This window comes from Chlorocebus sabaeus, chromosome 24 (assembly GCF_047675955.1).
Source record: "Chlorocebus sabaeus isolate Y175 chromosome 24, mChlSab1.0.hap1, whole genome shotgun sequence".
Taxonomy (NCBI): Eukaryota; Metazoa; Chordata; class Mammalia; order Primates; family Cercopithecidae; genus Chlorocebus; species Chlorocebus sabaeus.
Window position 1 is genome coordinate 72,761,284 of NC_132927.1, and position 21,883 is coordinate 72,783,166.

Consider the following 21,883-nt stretch of genomic DNA (forward strand, 5'->3'; position numbering starts at 1 on the left):
GGTTTGTTACATAGGTATACATGTGCCATGGTGGTTTGCTGCACTCATTAATTCGTCATTTACATTAAGTATTTCTTTGCTATCCTTCTCCCATCCCCCCACCCCATGACAGGCCCCAATGTGTGATGTTCCCCACCCTGCGTCCAAGTGTTCTCATTGTTCAATTCCCACCTGTGAGTGAGAACATATGGTGTTTGGTTTTCTGTCCTTGCGATAGTTTGCTCAGAATGGTGGTTTGCACCTTCATCCATGTCCCTACAAAGGACATGAACCCATCCTTTTTAATGGCTGCATAGTATTCCATGGTGTATATGTGCCACATTTTCTTAATCCATTGATGGACATTTGGGTTGGTTTCAAGTCTTTGCTATTGTGAATAGTACTGCAATAAACGTGCGTGTGCATGTGTTCTTATAGTAGCATGATTTATAATCCTTTGGGTATATACCCAGTAATGGGATCGCTGGGTCGAATGGTATTTCTAGTTCTAGATCCTTGAGGAATCGCCACACTGTCTTCCACAATGGTTGAGCTCGTTTACACTCCCACCAACAGTGTAAAAGCATCCCTATTTCCCCACATCCTCTCCAGCACCTGTTGTTTCCTGACTTTTTAATGATACCATTCTAACTGGCGTGAGATGGTATCTCATTGTGATTTTGATTTGCATTTCTCTGATGACCAGTGATGATGAGCATTTTTTCATGTGTCTGTTGGCTGGATAAATGTCTTCTTTTGTAAAGTGTCTGTTCATATCTTTTGCTCACTTTTTGATGGGGTTGTTTGATTTTTTTTTTTTTCTTGTAAATTTGTTTAAATTCTTTGTAGATTCTGGGTATTAGCACTTTGTCAGATGGGTAGATTGTAAAAATTTTCTCCCATTCCATAGGTTGCCTGTTCACTCTGATGGCAGTTTCTTTTGCTATGCAGAAGCTCTTTAGTTTAATTAGATCCTATTTGTCTATTTTGGCTTTTATTGCCATTGCTTTTGGTGTTTTAGTCATGAAGTCCTTGCCCATGCCTATGTCCTGGATGGTACTGCCTAGGTTTTCTTCTGGGGTTTTTATGGTTTTAGGTCTAACATTTAAGTCTTTAATCCATCGTGAATTAATTTTTGTATAAGGTGTAAGGAAAGGATCCAGTTTCGGCTTTCCACATATGGCTAGCCAGTTTTCCCAGCACCATTTATTAAATAGGGAATCCTTTCCCCATTTCTTGTTTTTGTCAGGTTTGTCAAAGATCAGATGGTTGTGGATGTGTGGTGTTATTTCTGAGGCCTCTGTTCTGTTCCATTGGTCTATACGTCTGTTGTGGTACCAGTACCGTGCTGTTTTGGTTACTGCAGCCTTGTAGTATAGTTTGAAGTCAGGTAGCCTGATGCCTCCAGCTTTGTTCTTTTTGCTTAGGATTGTCTTGGCGGCCGGGCGCGGTGGCTCAAGCCTGTAATCCCAGCACTTTGGGAGGCCGAGGCGGGTGGATCACGAGGTCAGGAGATCGAGACCATCCTGGCTAACATGGTGAAACCCCGTCTCTACTAAAAATACAAAAAAAAAAAAAAACTAGCCGGGCGTGGTGGTGGGCGCCTGTAGTCCCAGCTACTTGGAGGCTGAGGCAGGAGAATGGCGTGAACCCGGGAGGCGGAGCTTGCAGTGAGCCGAGATGGCGCCACTGCACTCCAGCCTGGGTGACACAGCGAGACTCCGTCTCAAAAAAAAAAAAAAAAAAAAAAAAAAAAGGATTGTCTTGGCAATGAGGGCTCTTTTTTGGTTCCATATGAACTTTAAAGTAGTTTTATCCAATTCTGTGAAGAAAGTTATTGGTAGCTTGATGGGGATGGCATTGAATCTATAAATTACCTTGGGCAGTGTGGCCATTTTCATGATACTGATTCTTCCTGTCCATGAGCATGGAAAGTTCTTGCATTTGTTTGTGTCCTCTTTTATTTCGTTGAGCAGTGGTTTGTAGTTCTCCTTGAAGAGGTCCTTCACATCCCTTGTAAGTTGCATTCCTAGGTATTTTATTCTCTTTGAATCAAGTGTGAATGGGAGTTCACTCATGATTTGGCTCTCTCTTTGTCTGTTATTGGTGTATAGGAATGCTTGTGATTTTTGCATATTGATTTTGTATCCTGAGACTTTGCTGAAGTTGCTTATCAGCTTAAGGAGATTTTGGGCTGAGACAATGGGGTTTTCTAAATATACAATCATGTCATTTGCAAACAGGGACAATTTGACTTCCTCTTTTCCTAATTGAATACCCTTTATTTCTTTCTCTTGCCTGATTGCCCTGGCCAGAACTTCCAACACTACGTTGAATAGGAGTGGTGAGAGAGGGCATCCCTGTCTTGTGCCAGTTTTCAAAGGGAATACTTCCAGTTTTTGCCCATTCAGTATGATATTGGCAGTGGGTTTGTCATAAATAGCTCTTATTATTTTGAGATACGTCCCATCAATACCTAGTTTATTGAGAGTTTTTAGCATGAAGGGCTGTTGAATTTTGTTGAAGGCCTTTTCTGCATCTATTGAGATAATCATGTGGTTTTTGTCTTTGGTTCTGTTTATGTGATGGATTACATTTATTGATTTGCGTATGTTGAACCCCAGTCTTGCATCCCAGGGATGAAGCCAACTTGATCTTGGTGGATAAGCTTTTTGATGTGCTGCTGGAGTCAGTTTGCCAGTATTTTATCGAGGATTTTCGCATTGATGTTCGTCAGGAATATTGGTCTAAAATTCTCTTTTTTTGTCGTGTCTCTGCCAAGCTTTGTTATCAGGATGATGCTGGCCTCATAAAATGAATTAGGGAGGATTCCCTCTTTTTCTATTGTTTGAAATAGTTTCAGAAGCAATGGTTCCAGCTCCTCTTTGTACCTCTGGTAGAATTCGGCTGTGAATCCATCTGGTCCTGGACTTTTTTTGGTTGGTAGGCTATTAATTATTGCCTCAATTTCAGAGCCTGTTATTGGTCTATTCAGGGATTCAACGTCTTCCTGCTTTAGTCTTGGGAGGGTGTATGTGTCCAGGAATTTATCCATTTCTTCTAGATTTTCTAGTTTATTTGCATAGAAGTGTTTATAGTATTCTCTGATAGTAGTTTGTATTTCTGTGGGATCGGTGGTGATATCCCTTTTGTCAATTTTATTGCATCTATTTGATTCTTCTCTCTTTTCTTCTTTATTAGTCTTGCTAGTGGTCTGTCTGTTTTGTTTATCTTTTCAAAAAACCAGCTCTGAAGGGTTTTTTGTTTCTCTATCTCCTTCAGTTCTGCTCTAATCTTAGTTATTTCTTGCCTTCTTCTAGCTTTTGAATTTGTTTGCTCTTGCTTCTCTAGTTCTTTTAACTGTGATGTTAGCGTGTCGATTTTAGATCTTTCCTGCTTTCTCTTGTGGGCAGTTAGTGCTATAAATTTCCATCTAACACACTGCTTTAAATGTGTCCCAGAGATTCTGGTAGGTTGTGTCTTTGTTCTCATTGGTTTCAAAGAACATCTTTATTTATGCTTTAATTTCATTATTTACCCAGTAGTCATTCAAGAGCAGGTTGTTCAGTTTCCATGTAGTTGAGCAGTTTTGAGTGAGTTTCTTAATCCTGCATTCTAATTTGATTGCACTGTGGTCTGAGAGACAGTTTGTTGTGATTTCTGTTCTTTTACATTTGCTGAGGAGTGCTTTACTTCCAACTGTGTGGTCAATTTTGGAATAAGTGCGATGTTGTGCTGGGAAGAATGTATATTCCGTTGATTTGGGGTGGAGAGTTCTGTAGATGTCTGTTAGGTCTGCTTGGTGCAGAGCTGAGTTCAAGTCCTGGATATCCTTGTTAACCTTCTGTCTCATTGATCTGTCTAATATTAACAGTGGGGTGTTAAAGTCTCCCATTATTATTGTGTGGGAGTCTAAGCCCTTTTGTAGGTCTCTAAGGACTTGCTTTATGAATCTGGGTGCTCCTGTATTGGGTGCATATATATTTAGGACAGTTAGCTCTTTTTGTTGAATTGATCCCTTTACCATTATGTAATGGCTTTGTCTCTTTTGATGTTTGTTGGTTTAAAGTCTGTTTTATCAGGACAATTTGACCTCCTCTTTTGCTAATTGAATACCCTATATTTCTTTCTCTTGCCTGATTGCCCTGGCCAGAACTTCCAACACTACGTTGAATAGGAGTGGTGAGAGAGGGCATTCCCTCTCTCACCAGGATTGCAACCCCTGCTTTTTTTTGCTTTCCATTTGCTTGGTAGATCTTCCTCCATCCCTTTATTTTGAGCCTATGTGTATCTCTGCATGTGAGATGGGTCTCCTGAATACAGCACACTGATGGGTCTTGACTCTTTATCCAATTTGCCAGTCTATGTCTTTTAATTGGGGGCATTTAGCCCATTTACATTTAAGGTTAATATTGTTATATGTGAATTTGATCCTGTCATTATGATGTTAGCTGGTTATTTTGCCTGTTAGTTCATGCGGTTTCTTCCTAGCATCCATGGTCTTTACAATTTGGCATGCTTTTGCAGTGGCTGATACTGGTTGTTCCTTTCCTCATTTAGTGCTTTCCTCATTTAGTGCTTCCTCGTTTACTGCTCTTGTAAGGAAGGCCTGGTGGTGACAAAATCTCTCAACATTTGCTTGTCTGTAAAGGATTTTATTTATTCTTCACTTATGAAGCTTAGTTTGGCTGGATATGAAATTCTGGGCTGAAAATTCTTTTCTTTAAGAATGTTGAATATTGGCCCCCACTCTCTTCTGGCTTGTAGAGTTTCTGCCGAGAGGTCCGCTGCTAGTCTGATGGGCTTCCCTTTGTGGGTAACTTGACCTTTGTCTCTGGCTGCCCTTAACATTTTTTTCCTTCATTTCAACCTTGGTGAATTTGACAGTTATGTGCCTTGGAGTTGCTCTTCTCAAGGAGTATCTTTGCGGTGTTCTCTGTATTTCCTGAATTTCAATGTTGTCCTGCCTTGCTAGGTTGGGGAAGTTCTCCTGGATAATATCCTGAAAGGTGTTTTCCAGTTTGGTTCCATTCTGCCCGTCACTTTCAGGTACACCAGTCAAATGTAGATTTGGTCTTTTCACATAGTCCAATATCTCGTGGAGGCTTTGTTCATTTCTTTTTACTCTTTTTTTCTCTAAACTTCTCGCTTCATTTCATTAATTTGACCTTCAATCACTGATACCCTTTCTTCCAGTTGATCGAATTGTCTACTAAAGCTTGTGCATGCATCACGTAATTCTCATGCCATGGTTTTTAGCTCCTTCGGGTCATTTAAGGTCTTTTCTACACTGTTTATTCTAGTTGCCATTCGTCTAATCTTTTTTCAAGGTTTTTAGCTTCTTTGCAATGGGTTTGAACATCCACCTTTAGCTTGGAGAAGTTTGTTATTACCAACCTTCTGAAGCCTACTTCTGTCAGCTCATCAAAGTCATTCTCCATCCAGCTTTGTTCCGTTGCTGGTGAGGAGCTGCGATCCTTTGGAGGAGAAGAAGCACTCTGGTTTTTTCCTCTGACTATATTTTTTAATAGGGGGTTTTCAAGCTCACTCTTTCTTCTTTGATCAATTTTGCTATTAAACGACTCTGATTCATTCTTCAGTATGGCAATTGCATTTTTCAGTTCCAGTTTCTGCTTGATTTTTAAAAATTATTTCAATCTCTTTGTTAAATTCATCTGATGGAATTCTGAATTCCTTCTCTGTTTTCTTGATTTTCTTTGACTTTCCTCAATACAGCTAATTTTGAATTCTCTGTCTGAAAGGTCACATATCTCTCTTTTGCCAGGATTGATCCCTGGTGCCTTATTTAGTTCATTTGGTGAGGTCATGCTTTCCTGGGTTGTGTTGATGCTAGCTGATGTACTTTGGTGTCTAGGCATTGAAGAGTTGGGTATTTATTGTTGTCTTTACTATCTGGGCTTGTTTGTACCTGTCCCTCTTGGGAAGACATTCCAGATATTTGAAAGGACTTGGGTGTTATGATCTATGTTGTATCTGCTTTAGGGGGCACCCCAAGCCCAGTGATGTTGCAGTTCCTACAGACTCATAGAGGTAGTACCTTGATAGTCTTAGACTAAATCTGGAAGAATTCTCTGGATTACCAGGCAGACTCTTGTGCTCTTCCCTTACATTCTCCTAAATATACAGAGTCTCTCTCTCTCTCTCTCTCTCTCTCTTTCTCTCTCTCTCTCTCTCTGTTCTAAGCCACCTAAAGCTGGGGGTGGAGTGACACAAGCACCCCTGTAGGCACCACCACTATGACTGTGCTGGGTCAGACCTGAAGCCAGCACAGCACTGGATCTTGCCCAAGGCCTGCTGTAACCACTCCTTGGTTACTGCTTTTGTTCACTCAGAGCTCTGGGGCTCCACAATCAGCAGGTCGCATAACTAGCCACGCCTGTGTCCTTCCCTTCAGGGTGGCAAGGTCCCCCAGGCCCCAGGTGGGTCAAGAAGTGCCATCTGGGAGTCAGGGACTAGAGTGATAAACCTTAGTGATAAACTAAGTCTTCCTGGTGTTCTATTGTATTGTGGCTGAGCTAGCACTCAAATCACAAGACATAGTCCTTCCCAGTCTTCCCTCTTCTTTCCAAAGACAGAGGAGCCTCACCCAGTAGCCACCCCAGGCCACAAGGAGTACTGACAGACTAGTGCTGATGTTCCCTTAGGGTCCAAGGTCTCTTAAGTCAGCTGGTCTTGACTGCTGCCTGGCCTGGGACTCACCCTTCAGATGGGACTCACCCTTCAGAAAAATGGGCTCCCCTCTGGCCCAGGGCAGGTCCAGAAATGCCATTCAAGAGTCAGGTCATGGCAGGGACCCCAAGAGCCTGCTTGGTGCTCTACCCAACTTTCGCCATGCTGGCACCTAAGGTGCAAGACAAAGTCCCCTTTATGTTCCCTCTGCTTTTCTCAAGCAGAAGGAGTTTTGCCCTATAGTCACCACAGCTGGGAATGTGCTGAATGTCACCTGAAGCCAGTAAGTCTCATCCAAGGCCCTCGACATAGTACCTGGGTATCACTGCTGGTTATTCAGGGCCCAAGGGCTCTCCAGTTAGCAGGTGATGAATGCTGCCGAGACTAGGTCCTTTCCTTCAGGGCAGCAGGTTCCCTTCTGGCCCAGGTTGTGTCTAGAAATGTCATCTGGGAGCTAGGGCCTAGAATGAGGGCCTCCCTACTCACAGGTGCCCTTTCCTGCTGTGACTGAGCTGGTGTCCTAGATGCAAGACAAAGTCCCCCAACTCTTCCCTCTCTGCTCCTCAAGTAGAAGGAAGGGGTCTCTTTGGAGCACGAGCTGTGCAGCCTGGCGTTAGAGGAGAGGTGGTGCCAGCTCTCCCTTGGCTGCCCCAGTTGGTGTCTCGGTATGTTGTGTGCCCTCCCCAGTCCACTGTCATTGGGCCTCGCTCAGTACTGGAACTCACCTAGAGTTGCAGTCCTTAGGGCCTGGACTGTCTTTCAAGTTTGCTTGGAGACACAGAGCGCTATAGCCCTCGGTGGCGAGGTTTGGAGGCACTTAAGTCTGACCACTGATACCGGAGAGTCCTCTCTGACTCGGACTGGTTTAAATGCTCCTTCCGTGGGCTGGGCTGGTGTCAGCTGCATTCGGTCTGGTTTTCCTTTTTGCTCTAACAGGACAGTGCTGAGTTCAATGCCTCTCAATACTGTGTTCTCCCTCCTGCAGCACCCAGAGATGCTCTCCTGCTGGCGGGGGTGGGTGGCTTTGGCAATTCCAAACTGTTTTTTCTGGTTCTTCAGTGCCTCTTTCAGCAATATGAAGTTAAAATAGGTACTATGAGGGCTCACTTGATTTTTGGTTCTTATGAAGCTTTTCTCTGTGTAGATAGTTATTGTCCTTGCGGGGGAGACTTCCATCCCGCCATCTTCCTCTGCCTCTGGGTTTATCCTTTGACTGTTTGGTAGACTTTCGTTGAAAAACTGTCCAGGACTGTGGGAAGGCAGTTAGCAGGAGTTTGGGGGCAAGGAATGAGCCCTTTAGGCTAAATTTTCAAATTAGTTGGCAGAAAGTTTTCCATAAGTCTCTCTTAAAATTTTTAAAATCTTTATCGTGTTTGTGGTTATGTCCCCCTTCTCAGGCCTAATATTTGTGAGGTGGGATTACTATCTTCCCACAAGAGCCTGAGTAACATTCTTCCTAAAAACTCCTGTAGGCTGGGCATGGTGGCTCACGCCTGTAATCCCAGCACTTTGGGAGGCCGATGCAGGCGAATCACTTGAGGTCAGGAGTTCAAGACCAGCCTGGCCAACATGGTGAAACCCCATCTCTATTAAAAGTACAAAAATTACCTGGGCATGGTGGTTCTCACCTGTAATCCCAGCTACTTGGGAGGCTGAGGCAGGAGAATCTGTTGAACCCAGGAGGCCAAGGTTGCAGTGAGCCTAGATTATGCCACTGCACTCCAGCCTGGGCAACAAGTGAAACTCTGTCTCAAAACAAACAAACAAACAAAAAACTCCTATCTTCTTGCACCATCCCCTATTCGCCTGAAGAAGCTCAAGCGAGTTTTCTGATTGGTCGGTTTGGGGAGGGCCTGGCCAGGTGAGGTTGGCCCCTCCTCCTTCCCTTCTCTCTGGGACTCCATGGATGGTGGCTACTGTGCATTTCACCTTCCTTATGCCCTGAGACTTACAGCAGCAGGCCGCCATGTGGAGAAGTCCCTCGTTGTCCAGTGTTGCCTGGGACTGGTTGGAAAAGTTAATTTTATTCCGGATTCAGGGTTAGGAAGCTCATCATCATAGCTCACCTAAGGCATGGCCTCCAGTAGAGCTCATATCAATAATAAAGATGGTATTTTGAGCTTATCTGGTTAAATATGGAGGCAGAGAATAGAGGCTGAGAAGGGTACTAGGGGGTGGGGGGAGGGAGGGATAGTGAATGAGTACAAAAAAAGTTAGAAAGAATGAATAAGACCTACTATTTGATAGCACAACAGGGTGACTATAGTCAGTAATAACTGAACTGTAGGTTTTTAAATAACCTAAAGAGTGTAATTGGAGTGTTTGTAACTCAATGGATAAATGCTTGAAAGGATGGATACCCCATTCTCCATGATGTGCTTATTTCACATTGCATGCCTGTATTGAAACATCTCATATACCCCCATAAATATATATACTTAGTATATACCCACAAATATTAAAAATTAAAAATAAAGAAATACTGAGGCCAGTTCTTACAGTGCCTAAACTGCTCATCCAGGGTGAAATGGACAATCCATGTGAATTTCCATCCTTGTGTTAAGACCCATCACCAGCTTCTTGGTTTCATGTACTAGATCATGAAAGATCCTCATGGAAAGACCTGTTTTTCTATCTTCTTTTCCCCCTCAGTGCCCAGCATAGAGCTTACAGGTACTAAGTTTTCACAAAAACCCAGGCTTTAATTTAATTAGGAGTCCTTGTTAAATTTTAATAGTGGTCAGAGGTATTCCTGAATAGCAAAGGGGTGTTGTTTCTCCCTTTAAGAGATACGATTTGTATCCTGAACAATACCTCAGTAACCTGCAAGTGTTGACGGAAGTTCCAAAAGTGCTCATTTTAACTACTAAAATAATCTGGTTCAATATGTTTAATAATATTACAGCCAGCTTTTTTCTTCTGTATTTTATCTAATAGACCAGAAAATTTGCAACTTACGTAGTTGCTGCTGGACTCCAGTATGGAGCAGAAGGAGGCATGTTACACACATTTTTTAAGGTATGGCTTTTCAGTGATGACATGGAAGGTTTAAAAGTGTCTTACGATAAAGATACACAATTTGAAGGGAAGGTGTTTCTGATTGCTTTGGATGTGGTTAGTGCAATAGAATAGCAGAAAATGAAAGAAAGTATGGATGTGACCACAAAGACCTACATTTCTTTCCCATTATTAACTTGTATTCACCACTCTCAAAATAATAAAGAAAAAGATGTATCTCCTTTCATTCATGAAACAAATATTGATCTAGTGCCCACCAGGTGCTAGAAACTGTTGTAGGTACTTGGGATACAGTAAAATAATAAAGTCCCTCCTCTTGCGAAGCTTACATTCTGGCGGGGTGGAGAAAGAGACAGATAATAAACAAGCCAGTAAATATTGAGTATTTGAGATGTTGAATCAGGGTATGGAAAACAACAAAGCAGAGAAAGGCGGAGAGTGCTGGGGAGGAAGGTGGTGGGGCTGGGGGGTGTTATGTCTTATATAGGAAGGTTGAGGAAGGTCTTTCCAACGATGTGACATTTGAGTAGGAAGGGAAAGGCAATGAGGGAGCTGGCTAATCGGCTTTCTGGAGAAAGACATCCCAGGCAGTGGGAATTGTAACTGCAAAGAAGTGAGGCAGAAATGTGCTAGCTACATTTGAAGGCCAGTCTAGATCAATCTAGCTGCAGTATGGGAGAACAGTGGTAATGAGATCAAAGTGGTAATGAGGGAGTCAGACCAAGCCCAGCCTCGTAGCCCCTAGTGAAGCCCTGGCTTTCTTTCTGAGTGAGCTGGGCAACCATTAGACTGTTCCAGCACAGAAGCAACATAATCCATGTGATATAAAAGGACGGCTTTCTCCTTCTGCTGTGCTGGGGATGTACTATTTGGGGCAAGGGCAGGAGCAGGAAGCAAGGAAACCAGTGAGGAGCGTAGTGCCTAAGACCTGGGTGGGAATGGTGGGGATACTGGAAACTGTTCAGATTTCAGACGTGTTTTGAAGAGAGAGTCAATGGGATTCGTTCAAAGCTTGGAGGTAAGGATGACAGAAACAAAGTAAAGGATAACTTTTAGGATTTTGGTCTAAGCAACTAGAAGTATGGCACTGCCGTTTATTGAGACGAGGAAGACAGGGAATGGAGCTGGTTGGGGTACAATGCAATGAAAAGTTCAGGAAGTTTGAGATAATTAATATCCAAGTATAGATACTGGGTAGGCAATTGGATATAAAGAGTTTGGTGATCATGGGGGAGGTCAGGTCTGGAGACATAATCATGGAAGCTGTCAGTATACAGTGGGTACTTAAATCCTTGGGACTGGATGACATAAACTAGTGAATGAACATGGAGACGAGATAGGGGCTTGAGGACTGAGTCTTGGAACCCTCCAATATTGGAGGTTATAAGGAAATGGGAAGGAATTAGAAAAGGAGGTTGAGAAGGGTGGGCAGGAGGCAGGAGAGGAAATAAGAGAGGAGTAAATAATTATTTAAAAAATGTTTTTGGCCTGGTGTGGTGGCTCACGCCTGTAATCCCAGCACTTTGGGAGGCCGAGGCAGGCAGATCACGAGGTCAGGAGATCGAGACCATCCTGGCTAACACGGTGAAACCCCGTCTCTACTAAAAATATAAAAAATTAGCCGGGCATGGTGGCGGGCGCCTGTAGTCCCAGCTACTCGGGAGGCTGAGGCAGGAGAATGGTGTGAGCTTGCAGTGAGCCAAGATTGCGCCACTGCACTCCAGCCTGGGTGACAGAGTGAGACTCCGTCTCAAAAAAAAAAAAAAGTTTTTAAAAAGAAATAATGACAAATTGTGTCAGATACTGCAGATAATCAACTAAGATGAAACCTGCAAATTGACCACTGAATTTTTTGGCACTGGGTAGGACAAAAGTCTAATAGACGTAGGTTCAAGAGGGAACAGCTCGAGGGGAATTAAAGACAATGAGAATAGAAAAATATAGGCCGGGCGCGGTGGCTCAAGCCTGTAATCCCAGCACTTTGGGAGGCCGAGACGGGCGGATCACGAGGTCAGGAGATCGAGACCATCCTGGCTAACACGGTGAAACCCCGTCTCTACTAAAAAATACAAAAAAATAGCCGGGCGAAGTGGCGGGCGCCTGTAGTCCCAGCTACACGGGAGGCTGAGGCAGGGGAATGGCGTGAACCCGGGAGGCGGAGCTTGCAGTGAGCTGAGATCCGGCCATTGCACTCCCGCCAGGGCGACAGAGCGAGACTCCATCTCAAAAAAAAAAAAAAAAAAAAAAAAAGAAAAATATGTTAAGGAATTTTCCTGTAAAAGGAGGGGGTGCAAAGAAAGAAGGCAGGAGTTAAAGGAAAAAGTGTAGTCAAGAAAGGTTGGTTGAACCAATTTTTAATTGTTATTTGATTATTTATTTATTTATTTATTTAAAGAGGGAGTCTATCTCTTTCGCTCAGGCTGGAGTGCAGTGGCGCAGTCTCAACTCACTGCAATCTCCACCTCCTGGGTTCAAGCAATTCTCCTGCCTCAGCCTCCCGAGTAACTGGGAGTACAGGTGTGCACCACCATGCCCGGCTAATTTTTGTATTTTTAGTAGAGACGGGGTTTCACCATATTGGCCGGGCTGGTCTTGAACTCCTGACTTTGTGATCTGCCTGCCTCAGCCTCCAAAGTGCTGGGATTACAGGCGTGAGCCACCACGCCCAGCCTTGAACTGATTTTTTTAATACAAGAGACATGACAGTTGCAGAGGAGAAGCTCAAGGAAGCTCTTTCTCATTGTCCATTCTCAGCTATTCTCACCTATCTGCTCACTGAATCTTGGCATTCTCAGGCCTCGGCCCTAGACCTTTTTTCTTCACCCTCTGCTCTCTCTCCTTTGGTCTGTTTATTCCTATGACTGATACCAATGACTCAGACTTCAGTCTCCAGCAAGGCTCTCTCTCTTCTAAGTTCTAGCTCTGTAGGTCCCGCTGCCTATTCAGCACCTCAACTTGGATGTCTTTCCCAAATCCAAACTACACCTACAGTCATCCCCAAACCTGCTCCTCCTCCAAGGCCCCAACTCAGAAAATGGGGCAACCCTCCAACCAGCTACATGATCAGAATCCAACTCCTCCCGCCTTACTGCAAACCAAAAAGTTTCTGAGACACGTCTCAATCAATTTAGAAGTTTATTGTGCCAAGGATAAGGATGCACGCCAAGGAGACAGGCCTGTGCCTTTCTCCAAAGATGACTTAGAGTGCTTCAGTATTTAAAGGGAAAAGGGTAGATATTAGAGAAAGAGGAAGAAATTTTTTTAAGATGTGGGTAAGCCAGGCGTGGTGGCTGATGCCTATAGTCCCAGTAAAGCACTTTGAGAGGCCAGTATGAGTGGATGGCTTGAACCCAGAAGTTTGAGACCAGCCTGGGCAACATGGTGAAACCCTGTGTCTACAAAAAATAAATAAAAGGTATGAGTAGATAAGAGGCAAGCGGGTGTATTCTTTTGAGTCTTTGATCAGCTGTTCAACATGGGGGAAGGGTAGAGGAACAGTCACTTATGCATTTATCTAGCTCAGCGAATCTGCATTTTTACGTAAGATAAACACAGGGCAGAGGAAACAATCAGATATGCATTTGTCAGGTGAGCCTAGGGATGACTTTGAGTTCTGTCCTTGTCCTGTACCTGTGAAGATAAGCTGTCAATTTACATTGTCAGGGTGAAATTCAACACAACTGTTTTCGGGTAAAGCTCTGGGGGCCTACAAATAATTTCCTAGTGGGCAAATTGTGAGGAAGGTATGTAGCTTTTAAAATCTTTGAATGAGGCTCACGCCTGTAATCCCAGCATATTGGGAGGCCAAGGCGGGCAGATCACCTGAGGTCAGGAGTTCGAGACCAGCCTGGCCAACATGGTGAAACCCCCTTCTCTACTAAAAATACAAAAATTAGCCAGGTGTGGTGGCACATGCCTGTGATCCCAGCTACTTGGGAGGCTGAGGGAGGAGAATCGCTTAAACCTGGGAGGCAGAGGTTGCAGTGAGCCAAGATTGTGCCACTGCACTCCAGCCTGGGTGACAGCAAGACTCCATCTCAAAATCTCAAAAAATAATAATAATTTTAAAAAAGGAAACAAAAATAAAATCTTTGAACGAGAGACAGGTTTGCTTTATGTAGTTCCCAGCTTGACTTTTCCCTTTGGCGTAGTGATTTTGGGGTCCCAAGATTTATTTTCCTTTCACATTACCCATCACAAAATTCCCAGTTACTACAGCCAGCCTCCTCAACATCTCCCTTCTCTCCATCCCCACTCCCTGCACTTCCCACTTCCAAGCTAGGCTACCCCATCTCGCCTGCACACCTGCCATCATCTCTCTCTCCCCATCGGACTCTCCTTCCCACCACTTCTCCACAAGGCAACAGAAGCAAGCCTGCTGGTGTCACGTCACTGCTTAGAACCCTTCAACACTTTCTCGAAGTCCAAAATACCTTACAGGACCCAGTGGTCTACTGTGACCCCCACCCCTACTTCTTTCACTCTTAACAACAATTCAAAATAATCTAATACGTGACACTTAAACAGTACTCAGGATGTCTGTTTGGTTACTGAAATACTTAATGAGAAGAAAAGACGAGGATTTGGACTCTGAGGATTGGGGTTCCAGTCCAAGCTCTCACAAGTGTAACCTCCTGCACGCTACTTTATCCACTAAGCATTTCACTCCTGTACTGATGGTAATTATTTCCCGTCACCTCATCCCTACTGGTGGGGGTAATTTTAAATTTTAATTTGTCTTTTTTGTAAGAATTAAGACATCATACATGTGAAAACATTTCTTCTCTATGTAGATGGCATGCATATAGCTACTAAATACAACTGGTTGTAGACTTCTTGAAAAATATTTCAGTCCCAAGGCTACACATTATTTCTCTTGGCAGAATTTGATCCTAAATCTCATCAGGGCTGATTTATAAAACACCCCCTGGAGGAAATTACTTAAGCAGATAGCTAGGCCTTGTGGATGCCTCTGACTGTAGACTTATGTGTGAGCTGTAATAGCCATCCACGTATAACTGGGGGACATGATTTTGCTTTTCTTTCAGATGGCTTGGTTGGGTGAGATTCCTGCATTACCAGTTTTTGGTGATGGAACAAATGTAATTCCAACAATCCACGTTCTTGATCTAGCAGGGTAAGCATTCTCCCAGAGACATGACCTTCATAGAATTGGTTAATGTGTTTGTTTGTAGGCTAATACTTTTTGAGCATCTGCCCAGTGCTAAGACCCTTACAGGCATTATTGTGTTTGTTCTTCATAACAACCCCATGCAGAAGGTACCATCTTCTCCATTTTGCATCTAAAGAAATAGTGTCCACTGTTCAAAAGTTCTACTTTCTGGTGACAAGTTCAGGTTCATCTCTTAGAAACTATCGGCAGAATAGCAATGCCCTCCAATTTTGGAAAAGAAAGAATTTGGTATGTGCATTCTGAGGACATAGTTTCTTATTCCTTTGTCCCAGATGAGATTAATATGTCTAACTCACCAATTTAAATTCTAGAATTCAGATGGAAAACTGTAAACCTGAAGCTTTTTTCTTCTTTGACAGTTGTAGGTAAAGTTGACATATGTTTTTTATACTCACAGAGCATCTAAACCCTGTATTCAGGCAGGTCCAGAAACCCGTCTCCTCCTTTGAAGACCCTGACTTAAATGTGAGGTCAATGAACTGGTTCACTGTGTTTGTGGTTCATCAGCTCCAGCTTCCGGGGACTTCATTCTGTCACCTCTATGGCACATGCCCAGAAGGGAGCAATTTCTGCACTTCCCCGAGGTTCTGGTTTTCAGATTCCCACTCTTTCCCGCATCCACTGGCCACTGGTAAATTAGTCACAATCTCAGATGAATTTCTAGATTTACTGGGAAATGAAGGAAGTTTAAACTTCAGGGCCACACCCCTGAGCAGATCCCTTTCCGAGACCCTGAACATCATTTTTATTATTATTATTATTTTTGAGACGGAGTCTCACTCTGTCCCCCAGGCTGGAGTGAGTGGTGCGATCTCCGCTCACTGCAAGCTCCGCCTCCCGGGTTCACGCCATTCTCCTGCCTCAGCCTCCCGAGTAGCTGAGACTACAGGCTCCCGCCACCTCGCCCGGCTAATTTTTTTATATTTTTAGTAGAGATGGGGTTTCACCGTGTCAGCCAGGATGGTCTCGATCTCCTGACCTCGTGATCCATCCACCTCGGCCTCCCAAAGTGCTGGGATTACAGGCGTGAGCCACCGCGCCCCGCTTTATTATTTTTCTTAAAGGAGGATCCTCTAAGTCAGGGATATCCAATCTTTCGGCTTCGCTGGGCCACATTGGAAGAAGATTTGTCTTGGGTCACACATAAAATACACTGACACTAACCATAACTGATGAGTTTTAAAAAAAAAATCTCATAACGTTTTCAGAAAGTTTACAAAGTGTGTTGGGCCGCATCCAAAGCCATCCTGGGCCTCATGTGGCCCACAGGCCGCGGTTTGACAAGCTTGTTGTAAATGGGCTAAGCTTCAGGCACTACAAAACCCTGGATCTGCTCCATCCCTGGGGATGGAGGGGCCGAAACATACCCATTTTTTCTGCAGAGATTTTACATTATGACATTACTGGATTTCAAAGATATAGAAGAGTCTTTTACATTATTAATATAACTTACTTGGCATTAGTCCTTAACGTATTACTTCCAAACATCAATTAGAGAGTGAAATTATTCCCATTACAGAAGGACTTGGGGCCTGTTAAAAACAAGTTATAGGAGGCCATTGTTTTGGACTAAGTTCTTGTACTAGGCCCCAACAGACCAGACTGAAAATCAAAATGGAGTCACCCATGCTAAAGTTCCAGGCACCAAACTGAAACTAAGCTGTTATCTGACCTTTCGAGAAAGCTAATTTCCCAAACAAGCCAATATCAGTCTTCAATAGCTATGATAATAAAACTCTCTGTGTTTTAATCCTTATGACAAAAAGTAGCCTGAAGTAACTTGGTGCTAACCTATCAGTTATCTTTCCTTTCTTTCTTTTTTTTTTTTTTTTTCTCTTTTGACATGGAGTCTTGTTCTGTCACCCAGGCTGGAGTACAATGGCACAACCTTGGCTCACTGCAACCTCTGCCTCCTGGGTTCAAGCGATTCTCCTGCCTCAGCCTCCTGAGTAGCTGGGACTACAGGTGCCAGCCACCACGCCTGGCTAATTTTTGTATTTTTAGTAGAGACAGGGTTTCACGATGTTGGTCAGGCTAGTCTCGAACTCCTAATCTCAGGTGATCCACCCGCCTCGGCCTCCCAAAATGCTGGGATTACAGGTGTGAGCCACTGTGCCCGGCCCCATTAGTTATCTTTCTGTTGTTCTACCTGTCCCTGTCTTACAAGGAAAGTAACTTTGAAATGACCAATGTGCTTTTTGTTTTTTGTTTCTGCTTTCTGCAGCCCTTTCTGCCTATCGAACCACCCGCCTCTGCTCATTTCACTGGCACACTTGTTCTATTTTAGGAATGAAATGTTGCCTGATTCTAGAATCACAAATAAAGTCAATTGAAATCTTTAACTAGATTTGTTATAATTTTATCTTTTGACAGGCCCATTTAAGTAGCATTTTTCCCCCAGAGGTTTCTTTGAAGATTGTCAAATATTTAACAGAGGAAAAAGCAAAAAGCTGAAATGTTCTGAGAAATGGATACAAAATAGGCTAGGTGTAGTGGCTCACGCCTGTAATCCCAATACTTTGGGAGGCCAAGGTGGGAGGATCACCTGAGCTGAGGAGTTCGGGACCAGGCTGGACAACATAGTGAAACCCTGTCTGTACAAAAAATACAAAAATTAGTCAGGTTTGGTGGCTTGCGCCTGTAGTCCCAGCTACCTGGGAGGCAGCGGTGGGAGGATCACTTGAGCCTGGGAGGTTGAGGCTGCAGTGAACCGTGATTACACCACTGCCTGCCAGCCTGGGTGACAGAGTGAGACTCAAAATAAATAAATAAATGAATAAATAAATAAATATAGAAAAAAAGAAATAAATACAAAATAAATGTGAACTGCACATTTGGAAGCATGGATCGGATTTATTTTCATTTTATTGAAAGGAAGCTAAGATGGAGGTAGAATTGACAAGTCATTGTGATAGACATCTATTCACTATTTTTTTCTCTCTGGAATTATTTAATTTTTGTTCCAATTCCTGCTCTTCCTCTCACTAGCTGTGTGAATTGGGAAAGTCACTTACGGGAATAGCAGCAGTACCTACCTGCTAGGGCTGTGAGAATTCAGCGGGATCACACCTGCGCCGCCCTCAGCACAGAGGCAAGCACTCGGAAGCCTTGGCAACTCGGAATAGGAAAGCAGGCTCAGGCACTGTTGCTACGTGACTTCCTTAAAAGAGCCACAGCTTGTCTAAATCTGTGTCTGTCTTTGTAAAATAGCTCCCTAAAGCACTGTTGTGAGGCTCACGTGAGCCACTAGATGGGGAAGGCTTCATAAACCGGGGTCCTACTGGGGTCAGGTCCCCTTGTTGGGAGACAGGGCAGTATGCTAGAAAGAAGACAGGTCCAGAAACAGATGGATCTGACGTCAAAAGCTAGCTCTTCCACTTTCGCAATAGCTCTTCAGCCTGAGAAATGTCACCGAACTCTTTGGCATCTTCCTCATGTGGAGAAGGCAGATAAGCATCCCAACCCTGACCTTACTGAAAATGGAGATAACTTATCAAAGCACCAAACCCCACGCCCAGTCATGGGGGTGGTGGTCAGTGAATTCTAGTTTACTGCATCTCTTTTGCCTTTTCCCTCCGATGATTATTTTACCTGTGGGTCTGCAGAGTGATACAAAACGTCATAGATCACACGCCGAAGCCTCACTACCTGGTTGCTGTGGATGAGTCTGTTCATACCCTGGAAGATATAGTCAAGGTACAGTGGTTTCATCCCATACTTTGATGACATATCATAAATAGTTTTGCCGGCCAGGCACGGTGGCTCATGCCTGTAATCCTAGCACTTTGGGAGTCCAAGGCGGGTGGATCACCTGAGGTCAGGAGCTCAAGACCAGCCTGGCCAACATGATGAAACCTCATCTCTACTAAAATACAAAAATTAGCCAGGCAGAATGGCGGGTGCCTATAATCCCAGCTACTCGAGAGGCTGAGACGGGAGAATCGCTTGAACCCGGGAGACGGTGGTTGCAGTGAGCCAAGATTGTGCCACTGAACTCCAGCCTGGGCGACTGAGCAAGACTCCATCTCAAAAACAAAACAAAACAAAACAAAACAAAACAAAAAAGTTTTGCCTCCTGGAGTGTAGTTATACAATCAGTTGTGCTAGCAAAACTGGGACTCCTCAGTAGAATATCCATAAAACCTAAACTCACTGTCTGCATTTGCAGTGTATACTTTAACATTACTACCAAAATATCCTTTCTGTTTCACATGCACAGAGGGAAATAAGAAAGACCACTGCAGGGCTAGGTTAAGAAGATGGCAATCACTGCACCCCAGACACACATGCAGCTGACACACCAGAACCCTGAAATCCACCAACAGGCACTTGCCCCAAAGTGTTGATATGGTCAGGTTCACCAACCTACTGGCCAATTCCAGGAGCTCTATTTTTAATATTATTTATTTGTTTATTTATTTAGTTTTTTGATACAGAGTCTCACTCTGTCGCCCAGGCTGGAGTGCCATGGTGTGATAACAACTCACTGCACCCTTGACATCCTGGGCTCAAGAGGTCCTCCTGCCTCAGTTTCTCAAGTAGCTGGGAACACAGGCGTGCACCACCATACCTGGCTAATTTTCATTCTTTTTCTTTTTTTGTCAAGATGAGGTCTCACCATGAGACCAGACCATGTCTGGTCTGAAACTCCTGAGCCCAAGTGATCCTCCTGCCTCAGCCTCCCAAAGTGCTGGGATTACAGGGGTAAGCCACAGTGCCTGGCTAAGTTTGTTTGTTTGTTTTTATTTTTTTTAGAGCCAGGGTCTTGCTCAGTCACCCAGGCTGGAATGCAGTGGTGTGATCATAGCTCACTGCAACCTCAAACTCCTGGGCTCAAATGATCCTCCCACCTCGGCCTCTGAAAGTGCTCGGATTAGAGGTGTGAGCCATTGTGCCCAGCTTCAGAAGTCTAGATCTGGGAGAGCTTCCTCTTCTAGTCCAGACTGCTCTGGCTAAAGCAGCTACCATGTGGCCCAGCTAATGCAGCCTTCTCCTGGCTGCTCCCTATTCATTTTTAAGATTCAGCTCAAGCCTGAGCAACATGGTGAAACCCCATCTCTACCAAAAAAATAATAATAATAATACAGAAATCAGCCAGGCATGGTGGTGTGCCTGCAGCCCCAGATACTCAGGAGGCTGAGGTGGGAGGATCACTTGAGCCCAGAAGGCAGAAGTTGCAGTGAGCCAAGATTGTACCACTGCACACTAGCCTGGGTGACAGAGCAAGACCCTGTCAAAAAAAAAAAAAAAAAAAAAAGAAAGAAAATTCAGTTCATCTATCTTCCTGTGCACCCTTCCCTGCCTCATTCCCACCTCCTGCACGGGACACGTGTCTTTCTTCATCCCAGGTTGTTTTAGTCTGTTTGAACTGCTACAACAAAATACCATAAACCAAGCAGCTTATAAACAATAGACATTTATTGTTCACAGTTCCAGAGGCTGGGAACTGCAAGATCAAGGCAGATTCAGCCAGGCACAGTGGCTCACTTCAGGCCAGGAGTCCAAGACCAGCACTGGGCATAGTGAGACCCTGTCTCTACAAAAAATTTTTAAAATTAGCCAGACTTGGTGGTGCACATCTATAGTTCCATCTACTTGAGAGGCTGAGGTGCCAGGATTGCTTGAACCCAGGAATTCAAGGCTGCAGTGAGCTATAATTGCACCACCTTACTCCAGCCTGGGCAATAGAACAAGACCTTGTCTCTTCTCATGCCTGTAATCCCACTTTGGGAGGCCGAGTCAGGCAGATCCCTTGAGATCAGGAGTTCGAGACCAGCCTGACCACCATGGTGAAACCCCTTCTCTACTAAAAATACAAAAATTAGCCAGGCGTGGTGATGCATGCCTGTAGTCCCAGCTACTCAGGAGGCTGAGGCAGGAGAATTGCTTGAACCTGGGAGGCAGAGGTTGCAGTGAGCTGAGATTGTGCCACTGCACTCCAGCCTGGGTGACAGAGCAAGACCCTGTCTCAAAAACAAACAAACAGAAAAATTGTGGGGAAAAAAAAAAGGCAGATGGTTACTTAGTTTTTATTTAAGATATATTCATAGATTAAAATTAATATTTATAAATATATTATAATTTATTAATGTAGTTTTATTTTATATATATATACACACACACACACACATACACACACACACAGCAGCGTGCAGAAAATAAGATTAAAAAGAAAAGGAATTGACTGGGCGCTGTGGCTCACACCTGTATTCCCATTCAGTGTCTGACGAGGGCCCGCTTTTTGGCTTCATAGATGTCGCCTTCTCCCTGTGTCCTCACATGGTGGAGGGGCGAAGGTACTCTCTGGGGTCCTTTTATAAGACACTAATCTCATTCTTGAGGGCTCTACCCTCATGATCCACTTCCTAAAGGTCCCAACTCCTAACACCATCAGCTTAAGGGTGAAGATCTCAACATGTGAATTTTGTGGGACACAGACATTCAGACTATAGCACAGAATCCCCTTTGCTGAGCTGCAGACGCTCCACATGATCATTATCTGTATACAGTTCTGTCTTTCTTTTCACACTGGGAGCTCTTGAGGGCAGATCGTGGGCCAGGCTCATCGTTATCTCCACTACCTGGCACTAATGCTATTTTTAAAAATTCAATTATGTTCACATTCATTTGAGGTTGTTTATTTGTTTGTTTTTGAGACAGAGTCTCACTCTATCACCCAGGCTGGAGTGCCGTGGTGTGATCTCGACTCACTGAAACCTCTGACTCCTGGGTTCAAGCAATTATCGTGTCTCAGCCTCCTGAGTAGCTGGTACTACAGGCACGTGCCACCATGCCTGGCTAACTTTTGTATTTTTAGTGGAGACAGGGTTTTACCATGTTGGCCAGGTTGGTCTCGAACTCCTGATCTCAGGTGATCCGCCACCTCGGCCTCCCAAAGTGTTGGGATTACAGGTGTGAGCAAGTGTGCCTGGTCCATTTGAGTTTTATATAAAGTAAAGCCTTCCAGGTAAACCAAATAATATTTCAATTTTCCTCTAACAG

The 21,883-nt window shown here is 44.0% G+C and overlaps 1 protein-coding gene across 2 annotated transcripts in view; it reads left to right on the forward strand.

The window, feature by feature from the left end:
- Positions 1-21,883, forward strand: part of AK7 (adenylate kinase 7) — a 100,600-nt gene that overhangs the window by 37,029 nt on the left and 41,688 nt on the right. For both annotated transcript variants that reach the window (XM_007987770.3, XM_007987771.3), the window contains exons 6-8: positions 9,607-9,687; positions 14,736-14,824; positions 18,487-18,577. In XM_007987770.3, coding sequence (XP_007985961.1) covers positions 9,607-9,687; positions 14,736-14,824; positions 18,487-18,577 — 261 coding nt within the window. The remainder of the gene's footprint in view (positions 1-9,606; positions 9,688-14,735; positions 14,825-18,486; positions 18,578-21,883) is intronic.